General features: G+C 30.6%; 4 protein-coding genes across 5 annotated transcripts; 3 read left to right on the top strand and 1 right to left on the bottom strand.

Moving 5' to 3' along the window:
• The first annotated feature begins 1,633 nt into the window (after positions 1-1,633).
• LOC123301722 (ornithine aminotransferase, mitochondrial-like) lies at positions 1,634-5,906 on the top strand. The gene is made up of 4 exons (XM_044884597.1): positions 1,634-1,925; positions 3,460-3,908; positions 4,283-4,787; positions 5,725-5,906. The coding sequence occupies exons 1-4, from the start codon at positions 1,772-1,774 to the stop codon at positions 5,889-5,891; spliced, it is 1,275 nt and encodes a 424-aa protein (XP_044740532.1). The 5' UTR covers positions 1,634-1,771; the 3' UTR covers positions 5,892-5,906.
• An 817-nt stretch (positions 5,907-6,723) lies between these two features.
• LOC123301723 (ornithine aminotransferase, mitochondrial-like) lies at positions 6,724-8,806 on the top strand. 2 transcript variants are annotated; one of them, XM_044884599.1, is made up of 3 exons: positions 6,724-7,000; positions 7,482-8,448; positions 8,627-8,806. In XM_044884599.1, exons 1-3 carry the CDS (start codon positions 6,820-6,822, stop codon positions 8,784-8,786), a joined length of 1,308 nt encoding a protein of 435 aa, XP_044740534.1. In that variant the 5' UTR covers positions 6,724-6,819; the 3' UTR covers positions 8,787-8,806. The 2 variants fall into 2 exon arrangements, with proteins under 2 accessions (XP_044740534.1, XP_044740533.1); XM_044884598.1 differs by having other exon boundaries at positions 6,725-7,000; positions 7,482-8,435; positions 8,617-8,806.
• Positions 8,807-9,147: 341 nt separating this feature from the next.
• LOC123301725 (proteasome inhibitor PI31 subunit) lies at positions 9,148-10,290 on the bottom strand. The gene is made up of 2 exons (XM_044884600.1): positions 9,543-10,290; positions 9,148-9,429 (listed from the first exon to the last, which is right to left on the bottom strand). The coding sequence occupies exons 1-2, from the start codon at positions 10,170-10,172 to the stop codon at positions 9,211-9,213; spliced, it is 849 nt and encodes a 282-aa protein (XP_044740535.1). The 5' UTR covers positions 10,173-10,290; the 3' UTR covers positions 9,148-9,210.
• A 703-nt stretch (positions 10,291-10,993) lies between these two features.
• On the top strand, positions 10,994-11,686 carry LOC123301726 (adrenodoxin-like protein 2, mitochondrial). The gene is made up of 2 exons (XM_044884601.1): positions 10,994-11,189; positions 11,270-11,686. The coding sequence occupies exons 1-2, from the start codon at positions 11,056-11,058 to the stop codon at positions 11,610-11,612; spliced, it is 477 nt and encodes a 158-aa protein (XP_044740536.1). The 5' UTR covers positions 10,994-11,055; the 3' UTR covers positions 11,613-11,686.
• Positions 11,687-12,734: the final 1,048 nt, after the last annotated feature.

The following is a 12,734-nucleotide window of genomic DNA, read 5'->3' on the forward strand; positions in this document are numbered from 1 at the left end:
TTATTTTTTCAATATTTGTATATGTTTTGTGAACGCGTCATAATGAATTTAAAAATAAGTTCCATAACAAAAAAAGTAAATATTTAATTTTCTACTGTTTTTATGTTTATTTACATTTTTAATTACTCCAATTAAAAATAATATACAGGCTGTAACAGAAATCTTATCTACTCATGTATTGGGTCAGCTATTACATTTTTTATTATTTTATCAAGAACAGAAATATGAGTGGCTGTTATCAATCACATTGAACTTTTTCTTTTACGAAAATTTTCATAGTCGAAAACTTCTTAAAATTGATTAATAATAGTTTCTCCTTGACTAAAAAAAAAACAAATTAGTCCTTTATTGATAGAATTTGGGCTCCCGATATAATTTTGCTACGGGTTCGGCACTGGCTTAACCCGACACTATCCATACACACGAAAATCGAACTACAAGTTTTTGACTAAAAGAAATGCCCCGGGATATCATCCATCGTTCATGATTTCACTCGATATCTCGGAAATTACCCTTCCAAGCGTCAAAGAGACAAATTATTGTTTTATCTTCCTTACTGGTACGAAGGGATAATTATTTCTATTGCCACTCTCTAAATTCGTGCTTGGATCTGCTAATATTATGTGATATTTCTGAAACACTATGTACAAAATCTAAAAAGTGACTGATTGCTATTGTTAATTTAATAGCAATTGAAGGTTAGCCGAAAAAAAAACAATTCAAAGATGATGAAATAAACGATACGAGCGATAGATAAAAATCAATTTAAGATCGCTTTTGTTATTCTCAATTAGGCAAATTAAGCAAATAAAAATATATAGATAAAAATGAAAAGTATATGATCCAAATATTGAACTGATAAGAAATAAATATTTTTTACAGAATTTATATTCATAGCAAACAAAACAAATTCTAATTACGAAAAATATGTAAATGTTTTCGACAATATATACAATTGTTACATGATCTTACTTTCCAGTGGCGTAACAACTGTTTATTTTCATAAATACATCAAATAAGTTTTTAGAGTTAGAAATTTTAATGTCTAAAGTCATATTTCCCACTCATTATATATTTCTTATTAAAAGATGTTTTTTTTATTGAAACGAGAATCTTCAACAACATTCAGCCGCATTAATTTTTGAATTACTATGAAAACTGAGAAAATTAAGGTAGTTTTCCCTACCCCAAAGCACTCTAATTAGTAACAGTGAAAAAAAATCACCTCGGAAATCATCTTCCGAGCGTTTTCGAGGACGCTGATCATGAATTGAAGATTAAAAAGCAACTGAATACGGTTTGAAATCCATTAAAACTACCTCCAGAAGTGACAGAGATAAAAAATTTCTTAAATTCAAAATTTAACCTCAGAAATCGCTTTGAGGGGTTTTTCCAATCACTGTTCACAAATCCGAGGTCAAAAAACAATTGAAGATGGTTGCAACCCCATTATCTTACTTTGGTCATATCAATTGTAATTTTATATTAAAAAAACAGTTACTACGCTACTGATAAATTGACATCGTTATTATTAGAAAACGGAAATTTCCACTGTTCTTATTATTGGCATAACACAATAATATACACATGCAAATTATTGTATTTTTTTTTTAAATCTTACAACCTTATTTGTGTACAAAATTTTATCATTCCTTTTTGGACCATAGGAAGTGCATAAATAGCCAATTGTTATATAATTTTTTTTTTAATTATTACAGCTTTTCTTAATTATTGTTAATTTTTAATCATTTTAAATATATTATTTTAAAAAATGCCTGAAAGTGTAACGATAAATAATTTAAATAATATTACAGTAAAATCATCGAGTGCATTAGCGTCATTATCACAGAAAGTATTTGAAAAGGAGGAAAAATACAGTGCACACAATTATCATCCAATACCGGTTGCATTATGCAGGGCGCAAGGTGAATATATATTTATTTTTAAAATTAGAATATAGTTTATTTTTAATATCAATGTTATCAGAATATTTTTGTAACAAGTACCTAGACTATTACCTATCAGGAACTTGAAGTTGAAGTTTAAAAAAAAAAAAAATTAATTATTATTGGCAAACTTAATCAATTTAAAATATTAAATTCTTTGTAAACTAGTCGACTCGTGCGGAATACCGCAGTGCAGTATCCGTAGATAAAACAGGCTAGAGAAATAATATACAGGGTGGATCATTTTAATCTATTATGGCTAATAGTTCGTTTTGTAGTTAACCAATCAAAAGAGTGGCTTTCCATTGAGCTTGAAAACCTAGGTCAAGTTTAATATGTGCATAAGATGTGCGTAACATTTTTCGCTTGAAGCATAGTTAGTTAGCTTTCGGAGAAAAAGCGAAAATTATGCCATTTATGCATTTAATCGAAAGAAAATACGCTTAAAAGTTTATCGATAATTGTAGGCCAAAGTCATGGACACAGACGAATGTCCTTGACAACTTTTGGCTAAAAAGCTTTTTTTCTGTAGCTAGCGTGTTTTCTTTCGATTAAAATTTAAAAGATAGCTTAATTCGAACCGCAAATTCATTTGCGGTAAGTAATTACATGTAGTTTAAGTATAAACCGCGATTAAGTTGAAGAATCAAAAGACGATTTCACAGCGTAAATTATAGTTCAATGTCAATTTACTTTTATAATTCTTTCCGCTAATTATCCAATTAATCGCCCATCTTGTCTAATAACAATAATATTTATAAGTGGTGAAAAATAAGTTTGTATAAACATTTATTTTTACAACATAAGATTCAATTTCAATGGAGACAGAGACATAGCTTTTCAGTTTTCGATAGCTTATCAAAAATTGTTAAAATTAACAGATAAGACTTTAAAAAAAACCTATTAGTAAATATTTTGAATAAAAAAAAATACAATTCTTTCTTTATTATCCACTTTTAGAAATCAATTAGATATTATAAAGGTTCTTGTTTTTTATCTACAACTATATAAGAAAGTAAATAGAAAAAAAAGGAAAATTCCAATTTGAAAATACCTGGTAAATTGAAATCAAAATAAATAAACAAAGCATAACAAAAGTTAGAATAAACTGGTTTGATAAAATAAAAATTTTATAAATGTTGCATTAAATTGTTTTATTGATAATATAATGTAAATAAATAATAATTATTTTTTAAACAATTCAATATTTCTGAATGAATAAATCCACTAATTAGTCGTTTTTACCATTCATGTATTTCGAAAGGTTCAATAAAAGCTCAAAGAACTGAAGTTGCCCCTACCTCTTCCTAGCGAATGCAGCCGCGCTTTCAATTCTCAAAGTATGAGAATATTGATATTTCATAAGCGCGGAAAGCTCATATTTTAAATTATTTGTCCGAAATTTACTATTTACCATATGCTGGACTTTATAGACGAAAGACGAATAATTCTAATAAAGATTTTAACTTCGCCTTGTGAGTTTAAAATAAGTTAAATTATTTCCTTGTTATAGGAGTTTTCATGTGGGATGTAGAAGGAAAACGTTACTACGACTTTCTAGCTGCATATTCAGCTGTAAATCAAGGACATTGCCATCCAAAAATTATTGAAGCACTTAAAAGTCAAGCGGAAATATTAACACTCACATCAAGAGCATTTTATTCCGATGTACTGGGAGAATATGCCAAATATATAACAGAAATGTTTGGATACGATAAAGTTTTACCAATGAATACAGGTGTTGAAGGTGGTGAAACTGCTTGTAAACTAGCTAGAAAATGGGGTTACGAAGTTAAAAAAATACCAGAAAATTCTGCAAAAATTGTATTTGCTGAGGGTAATTTTTGGGGACGTACTATGGCAGCTGTTTCATCGTCTACGGATCCATCAAGTTACGCAGGATTTGGACCATTTATGCCCGGTTTTGAAATAATCCCTTATGATGATTTGGAAGCTTTAGAGGTAAATTCCGATTAAAATACAGTGAATAAACCGGAAATAAATGTCGATAGTGGAAAAGTTCGGAAATAGCACCGGTTTTAATGAAACTTTTGGTAACGTGTTTATAGGACCCCAAGAAAAATTCAGCCAATTTAACCTTTTTTGGGCTATAAATGCCTTCCGCTGGGGCCCTATGCATCATATGACTAGATTAAGTTGGTTGAATGTTCCTTAGGGTCCTATAAACACGTTACAAAAAGTTTCATTAAAATCGGTACTGTTCCCCAACTTTTCCAATCATCCCGGAATATTAACTGTACTATTGATAAAAATATGAATTTGTTTAAAACATAATTTTTTATTAATACAAAACTACTTTCATTAAATTTTCTTAGAAAAGTTTACAAGATCCAAATGTGTGTGCATTTATGGTCGAACCAATACAAGGTGAAGCTGGTGTGCGTGTACCAAAACGAGGCTATCTCCAAAGTGTTCGTGAACTATGTACAAAATATAACGTACTATGGATCGCAGATGAAGTACAAACCGGTTTAGGCAGAACCGGAAAATTATTAGCCGTAGATCATGAAAATGTTCGTCCTGATGTTTTAATATTAGGAAAAGCGTTGTCAGGTGGAGTATTACCTGTTTCGGCAGTATTAGCAAACAATGATATTATGTTATGCATAAAACCTGGTGAACATGGTTCAACGTTTGGAGGTAATCCTTTAGGATTAAGAGTTGCAATGGCAGCTTTACAAGTAATTAAAGACGAGAAATTATGTGAAAATTCGTTAAGATTGGGTGAAATATTACGGAATGAATTAAAGAAATTACCAACAGATATTGTACAAGAAGTAAGAGGCAAGGGGTTAATGAATGCTATTGTAACTCATGATGGTAAGTAATTGTGACTAATTAATAAGAATCTAAAGGTTTTGAGAACTCTTGTTCAATGGAGCCACAAAGGCAATCACTGGCATGTTTGAAACGATACGCGAGGAAAGGGTTATATACTAAAAGCTATTTTAACCATTCCATGCAAGAGACAGAGTACATGAATTTTCCAGCCGACATTCCTCAAGTATAACCTCGTTAAAATTGATAATTTCCAAGTTACAGCGATTTAAACAATTAAATTGTTAGTAACTTTTGTTTGTACCACTTTAACCTTTCTAAAAACCTTCAGAAAATGTTACAAAACCCACTATCCTGAAAAAGAACTATCAAGCAAAAACCCCTTTGAAAAAATTGAACAAACTCAGATTGGTTGAGTGCTTTTTATGCTATCGCCCAAAAAAAACGCCTGAGCAGTTTTACATGCTATAATATGAGAATCAATAAGAGTCAATAGCAATAAAATTTATAAACTGCTCCTACATTTTTATAATTTGCAAACTATTTAAACTGGTTATCAAACTTGATTAATTTTCAATTTTATTCAAATCAAAATACTAATCCGTTTTAAGATCAGACGAAAAACAATTTCAAAATATATAAATTTGTACGCGAAGAAAATTTATAAAAATTATAGAGATAACTTGAAAAACAGGATTACTTATATCCAACGATATGAATTATCCGATAATGAAAACCACTTAGACAATTTATTAAATAGTAAAAAAAAAATTCATAATCGATTTATTTTGGTAAATAATTATAAATTAATAAATTAATCACTTTTCTATTTTCATAACTAAAAACTGGGTGGATTTTTGAATTGCTAAAAAAAAAGAAGTTATCTCAAAACATCAGATTTCTAAAATCTAATGACGTATTTATTGTACTTATATTACGTTAGCAGTAGTGTGACTGATGACTGAATTTTTTTTTATAGCGTATGATTCTTTTGAAATATGTATTAAATTAAAAGAATGTGGATTATTAGCGAAACCATCGCACGGTATTATTCGATTATCGCCACCATTATGTATCACAGAAGAACAGATTATGGAATGTTCAAGTATTATTCTTAATGTTTTTAATTCGTTAAAATCAAAATAATTTTTTTATATTATTATTAATGTTAAATTTTATTTATAATTTTATGCACAGAAAATAAATATGTATTTTTAAAAAAAGTTTTAGATTATTTCATAGACACTTCTTTACTTTTCGACACCCTTTTTCCATTTGGATCTTCTTAAACACCCGCCCCCCTCCTTGATAATCTTGAGCCAAATTTGATTTCTTTAACTCGTTACAATTAAGAGTTCTGACAGCCCTTGCATATGAAGAAAAATACCCCACAGACAACACTGCAGGCGATCCTAAATTTGTAACCACTTTATTTAATTGTCGAATGACTAGATTCCTAAAAATACGAAACTCAAGTCTTTGGAAGAAAGTAATAGAAAAGCAATTGAGGGTAAAAGTGCTTAGATTCATTAACACAACCGATAAATTACATTATTGCCAAAACTTGTCCGGTCGTTAACCTTTTTTTAACCAACGAGTATTTTACTGTTTCTTTACCTTAGAAAATTCGCCGTCCCTAAAATCTACCTCCCTAGGCTTCAGCCTACTCATAGTCTAATGGTAAATCCACCACTGCTGAAAACAAAAATCAAATCCAGCAGATTCATATTTTTATTCTTACTGTATAAATGAGAAATTTAATCATGAGTAAACAGTAAATAGTCCAAGAAGCATGAAGATACTCTAAAATTTTTGTATAGTAACCAAAGGATCAATGATTTTTTGTTATTTGTACAAATTATAGAGCCACTTGATAGATTAATTATTTGAATAATTGGCTTATCAATTAATATATAAGTGATAAATAGTTAATCTATATCGTTTACTTTTTAGGTTTATATAAATAATTGATTTAGACAATTATTCAATTAATTGGGTGTATCTCTTCGATTCAAGAAGAAATATATTCTTCTTTTTTTAACTACAAAAAAAATCTAGAATTAATAATAAAAAAATGTTTTCGAAAACAGTAATTACTTATACACCTGGTTTGGGTAAAAAAGTTGGTGACGTCTTTCGTAATATTAGTTCGACGGCAGTGAATCACTTAAATTCACAACAAGTTTTCGAACGTGAAGAAAAATATTGCGCACATAATTACCATCCTTTACCGGTTGCCATTTGTAAAGGAGAAGGTAAGTCAATTAAAAATTTAATTAGTTTCTTATCTAATAAATATAGTGAAGTGATTGGGAAACTGGCTTAAAAAAATATGGCGGACTTTAAAATGCAAGATGAAATATACTTGATATCTTAAAATTGAAATTATATAACAGATTCCTTCTTAGTGTGACTTGATCGAGAATATAATATGAATAACCCCAGGAACGGATTGGGGGCCAAACATTGGGGGCGAACTTGGAGACACTGCATCGGCTAGAGGCTCCGGGGAAAGATTAAAAGAGGAAAAGACAAATTAGTGCATGTAGAAACGTACAAAAATCGGGGCTTTTTCACGATTGATTGAATATTTTCTAAGATATCGTCTAAAATCTTATACTTAGAAAATATTTTCGGTGGTAATACCATTTTGTATTATTGTACTTCGAGTAAATCTTGAATAATTATGATTTTTTCAAAATTATGCACTCATTAAAAATGGTTTATTTATTTTAGGTGTACATGTTTGGGATGTAGACGGTAAAAAATACTTAGATTTCCTTTCTGGATATGTGTGCTTGAATCAAGGACACTGTCATCCAAAAATTGTTGCAGCCTTACGTGAACAAGCTGGAATTCTTACACATACATCACGAGCATTTTTCTCAGACACATTGGGTGAATATGCTGAATACTTAACAAAATTATTAGGTTTCGATAAAATGTTACCCATGAATACTGGTGTCGAAGCTGATGATACCGCTTTGAAACTAGCACGTAAATGGGGTTATTACAAAAAGAAAATCCCAGCAGATCAAGCTAAAGTGATTTTTGCTGCTGGTAATTTCTGGGGTCGATCATTAGCCGCTGTATCTGCATCAACAGATCCAACAAGTTATGGTGGATACGGTCCAAAAATGCCTGGATTCCATAATATTCCATATAATGATCTGAAAGCACTTGAAGAAGCTATTAAAGATCCAAATGTGTGCGCTTTTATGGTTGAACCAATTCAAGGTGAAGCTGGAGTCGTTGTTCCACATGACGGTTATTTAAGAGGTGTTCGTGAATTATGTACCAAATATAATGTTTTATGGATTGACGATGAAGTCCAAACTGGTTTAGGACGTACCGGAAAACGATTATGTGTAGATCATGAAAATGTTAAACCTGATATTCTTGTATTAGGAAAAGCATTATCCGGTGGAGTTTATCCAATTTCAGCTGCTTTAGCTAATGATGATATCATGTTGGTAATTGAACCAGGTACTCATGGTTCTACATTCGGTGGAAATCCATTAGCAGCTAAAGTTGCTTTGGCAGCCGTTAAGGTAATTGAAGAAGAGAAATTAGCTGATAATGCAGCTAAAATGGGTGAAATATTCCGACGTGAATTAAGCAAGTTACCAAAGAGTATTGTTTCTGAGGTTCGTGGAAAGGGATTGATCAACGCTATAGAAATTAACAAAGGTAAACAATTCAAGTATTTCACACAAATTTCAGAACAGCTAGAAATTTCTAGAAGCTGTTGTTCTCTCCACTAATATTTATAAACCTGGGGAAATTTTCTGCTGTTTTGAAATAATTGTCTTAATCAATCTCTAGAGCTAAAATAGTTGAAACTTAACTTGATTTTATTTTTGTTTTATAGATGTAGCAAGCGCTTGGGACATTTGCATTAAAATGAGAGACAATGGCTTAATTACAAAACCAACACATGATCAAAATATCCGATTTGCTCCACCATTAACAATTAACGAACAACAATTAACACAAGGTCTTGAAATCATCGAAAAATCAATTAAATCTTTTATTAAATAAATATAAAGTATTTTTTTAAATAACGTTGATTTATTTTTATATTCAGAGTGATTATTAACCTTCCAAAATTTCCTAATAATTCCCGATTTGACAGTATTGTTCGTACCATCAATATTTTTAAGCGTTACAAACTTGGGACTAAACTCAGTATACCTTGAGGAGGATACAGTATATAAAAAAGTGAACGAGATACAATTTATGGCCATCTATACATTCAGGGTTTTCTGATATACCCAATGTATTAAAGCTATAACTCAATGGTCTTTACTTTTAAATCCAGCGAAGCGGACTGGTTTTTCAAATAAATTCTAAGTTCACCCCCTATGTAACTTTTTCCAATTTTCTTATAAAATATTAACAAACGAATTTTCCAGTAAAAAATAATGAAATTTTAATCTCTTTACAATATTTTGCTTAATCCATATTACATAAACATATCGTCATAGCCTGGTGGTGGAAAGTGATCAGTTCCGGGTGGTCTACGTGGTCCTGGAGTTGGATCTGGATTTAAGCCATCAGGCCGAAATGGATCGAATCTAGCACCAGGCGGTACTGCTCCTCTAGGTAAGCCTGGACGATCTGGTGGTGGAGCAAATAACATTCCACCTCCTTGATGAAACGGATCCAAATCGGCACGTCCAACCTAAATATGAAAGTGGAAATATAATATATGGGATGCTGGTATTAGTTTTAAGTGCCACCGACGGCTCAGATATCAAATAACACGCCCTAGAAACTAGATTTTAGTTTATTTACCTGTCTAGGATCAGCTAACGGATCTCGCCAACCCTCATTCGCTGGATACAATGGTGTTGGATACATTTCAGGCGGTGGAACTGGCCGACGTGGAGGAACTTGTTGATTATAAACAGTATCGCATGATTTTTCACTGCGGACTTCTGTTTTATCAGTTGAACATGAAGCAGCGCCCTTTCCTTGTACCATTGGATTAATCAAATTTGTTTGAAATCTGCCTAAAAACTCCTTATAATTTGGAACAATTTGACTCATAGGCCCACTGAGATTTTTGATAACATCATCCAATTTAACATCCAAAGCAAAATTTTGTCCTTTATGGATAATATTTATAAATACTATGTCGGTACCACTCTTGTTTATAGCCAGATTATACAGCTTATTGTTGTAAGTATAACGTAATGCATGATTATCGGTGAAATTCCAACCCTCTGGTAATATTTCACTCGGTGAATCACTTTCACATTCTTCCATAGATTCTCCAACACCAACACATCGGAATCCCGCTTTGATTAAACACCAATGCGTAATTACCGCTAACATATCTTCCTTCGTTTTAATATCATTTTTTACTGAATTTAATGTTAAATCCCAACCGAAAAGGGATACATCCGTAGCTGAATTCGACATTTTATACTTTTATTTTGATTTAGCCAATTTTTTAATTATATTTACATAGTTTTTCGTATTTTTTTTTTTGGTCGAATTTTCTTGTTAATATATCCAGATTATTTATTGTGAATGAATTGTCATATTTTGAAATTGTATAAAAAATATAGCTAGAATTTTCTTGCTATAAAACAAAATTTCCCTAATATTAATCCAGGCAAAATAGACTGAAAATAGTATTATTAAGTTTTCTAATAAAAAGCCGTAGAATAATATAATTTAATGAAATACCATATAAAATGTAAGTAATTAATATCATACAGTATGTCAACAAATTTGACAAGCCCGTACTATGATGTCACGTCCGTATAAAAATTTGAATTTCCGTTTTAGAAATTTTTAAATGCCCTCACTGAATTTGTACTTTTATTAATTAATTTTAAGTAATTAAAAAGATATTAATTACTAAAATAATGGTTTAGTTGAAATTTCCAATCATTAAAGTTACGGAAGAAAAATATTTGCCAACTGGTACTTTCCAAGTACCAGATCATCACTTATCTGCTTTTTTCATACTAATATGACTCAGCTAATTACTTATAAGCGGTTAATTCAAATATAAATCATTTTATTATGCAATTATCAATATATTTGTAAACGTATTACGCACACTTCTTCAACAATATGCGATTTTATCTCGATATGTTTTACGAAAAAGATTCAAATCTAAATAAATTATCATAAATGAATAAAACATGAATTGATTCTAATCAATCAAAATGATAAGTAAATGAAATATTTATCAAACATTGGAGATTATATACAAGAATATAAAGTTTTTTTTTTTTGGGAGAGGTGGTTGTACCTTTTTAAATTGTTTGAATTGCATCATTTAACAATAAAAATGGCTCTTCGTTCTCTTTACAAATGTCGTGTATTATTATCGAAACAATTAATTGAGAAAAAATTATTAGTTACGATACCAAAACAAGTACAAAAATATACAACAAGTACCTCACCACTATTAAAAAAAGAGGAGTAAGTGATAATTTTTTTTCGGGGTCAATCTTAACCTTGAGATTACTAACCTAATTAAAATAATTTTCGTTTCTTTTTAGAATTCACGTTACGTTTATTAAACCTGACGGTGAGAAAATCAAAGTTAAAGCGAATATTGGTGATAATTTATTAGATGTAGTTGTTAACCACGATTTAGATTTTGATGGATATGGTGCTTGTGAAGGCACTTTGACATGTTCGACATGTCACGTAATTCTAAAACAAGAAGATTACGATAAGGTGCCTGATAAACCAACGGAAGATGAAATGGATATGTTAGATTTAGCTTTTGAATTAACGGACACATCACGATTAGGATGTCAAGTTGTTTTAACGAAAGAAATGGATGGTATTGAAGTTAAAGTTCCAGCTACAATAAATGATGTCCGAAATTCTAGATAATATTTGTTAGATTATAATTAGGTGTAAATTTGTGTTCGAAAAAATGAGACGATAAATTAATATTCTTATAATTTGTTATAGTCCTTATTGTTTTAAATTTATACATATTATTTTTAAGAATAAAATAATTTCTTAAAATTTACATTTGTGTTTTGTATATTTTGGAGAAAGTAGGACAAATATTTACTTTCTTTTATAACTAATTTTGGATGCATTTCAGGCCCGTGTTTGGATACATTTCAGGTTTTGGGGGGTCAAAGCCCCCCCCCATTAAGAATCTGCCCAATTGACAATATAGTCCTGTAAATGCATGCATTTTAAGCTCTAATTCTTTGACTTTGTCTTTGAGTCGAGTACTTCAAACAGAAAATCTGTATCTTGGCGAGGCTATCGAACTGATGCTATAAAACAGATTTTATTGAAAGAGAGGTTTCCTCTTCTTGAAGAGAAGCTGGAGAAGAATTCAGGAAAATTTTCAAAAACAGGAGCGATATCTGCGATGAATACGACATAGAAGCGCGAAAGCCAAGGTTCGCGTTATAACAGAATAAACGCTTGAATATGCAGATTGATTCAGTTGAAGATTTTAGATGATTTTCGACTTTTTTGAACTAGAATATTCAATTTTTGCTTCCCATGACACCTGGGTCGACGAAATTTACAGCATTCACTCCAATGCTTCCCAAACTTTTTTTTGTAACTTTATTATTTTTCGAGTCATTTAAAGATAAAGGCATTTTTTTGGGTACATACTTTTTTCAAAAAACATCCAACTTTTGAGTTATTTAACGTTAAATATTCCAAATTTAAATCGTCAATAACTCGGAAGGTATTGACTTTTCGAAATATACCTAAATAACACTTTTTGCTTAGATTTCATCAGTCTATCGATCCCCATTGCAATTTTTAACATATATTTTTCTACCCCTTAGAAGGGGTTGTTACACTTTGCGGCGCTCGCATGCCGTAACTATTTAATTTATGAAAGAATGGGTCTGGACGTAAATTGTAGGAAATTTTTTCTAGTTTATTTTTGTATTCGCACCGTGCGTGAGTTTTTTTGGAGGCGTTTCAATGGTATACACTACTTTAATTATAGAATTTTATGGGTGCATATATAAT

Source organism: Chrysoperla carnea, chromosome 5, assembly GCF_905475395.1.
Source record: "Chrysoperla carnea chromosome 5, inChrCarn1.1, whole genome shotgun sequence".
Classification (NCBI taxonomy): Eukaryota; Metazoa; Arthropoda; class Insecta; order Neuroptera; family Chrysopidae; genus Chrysoperla; species Chrysoperla carnea.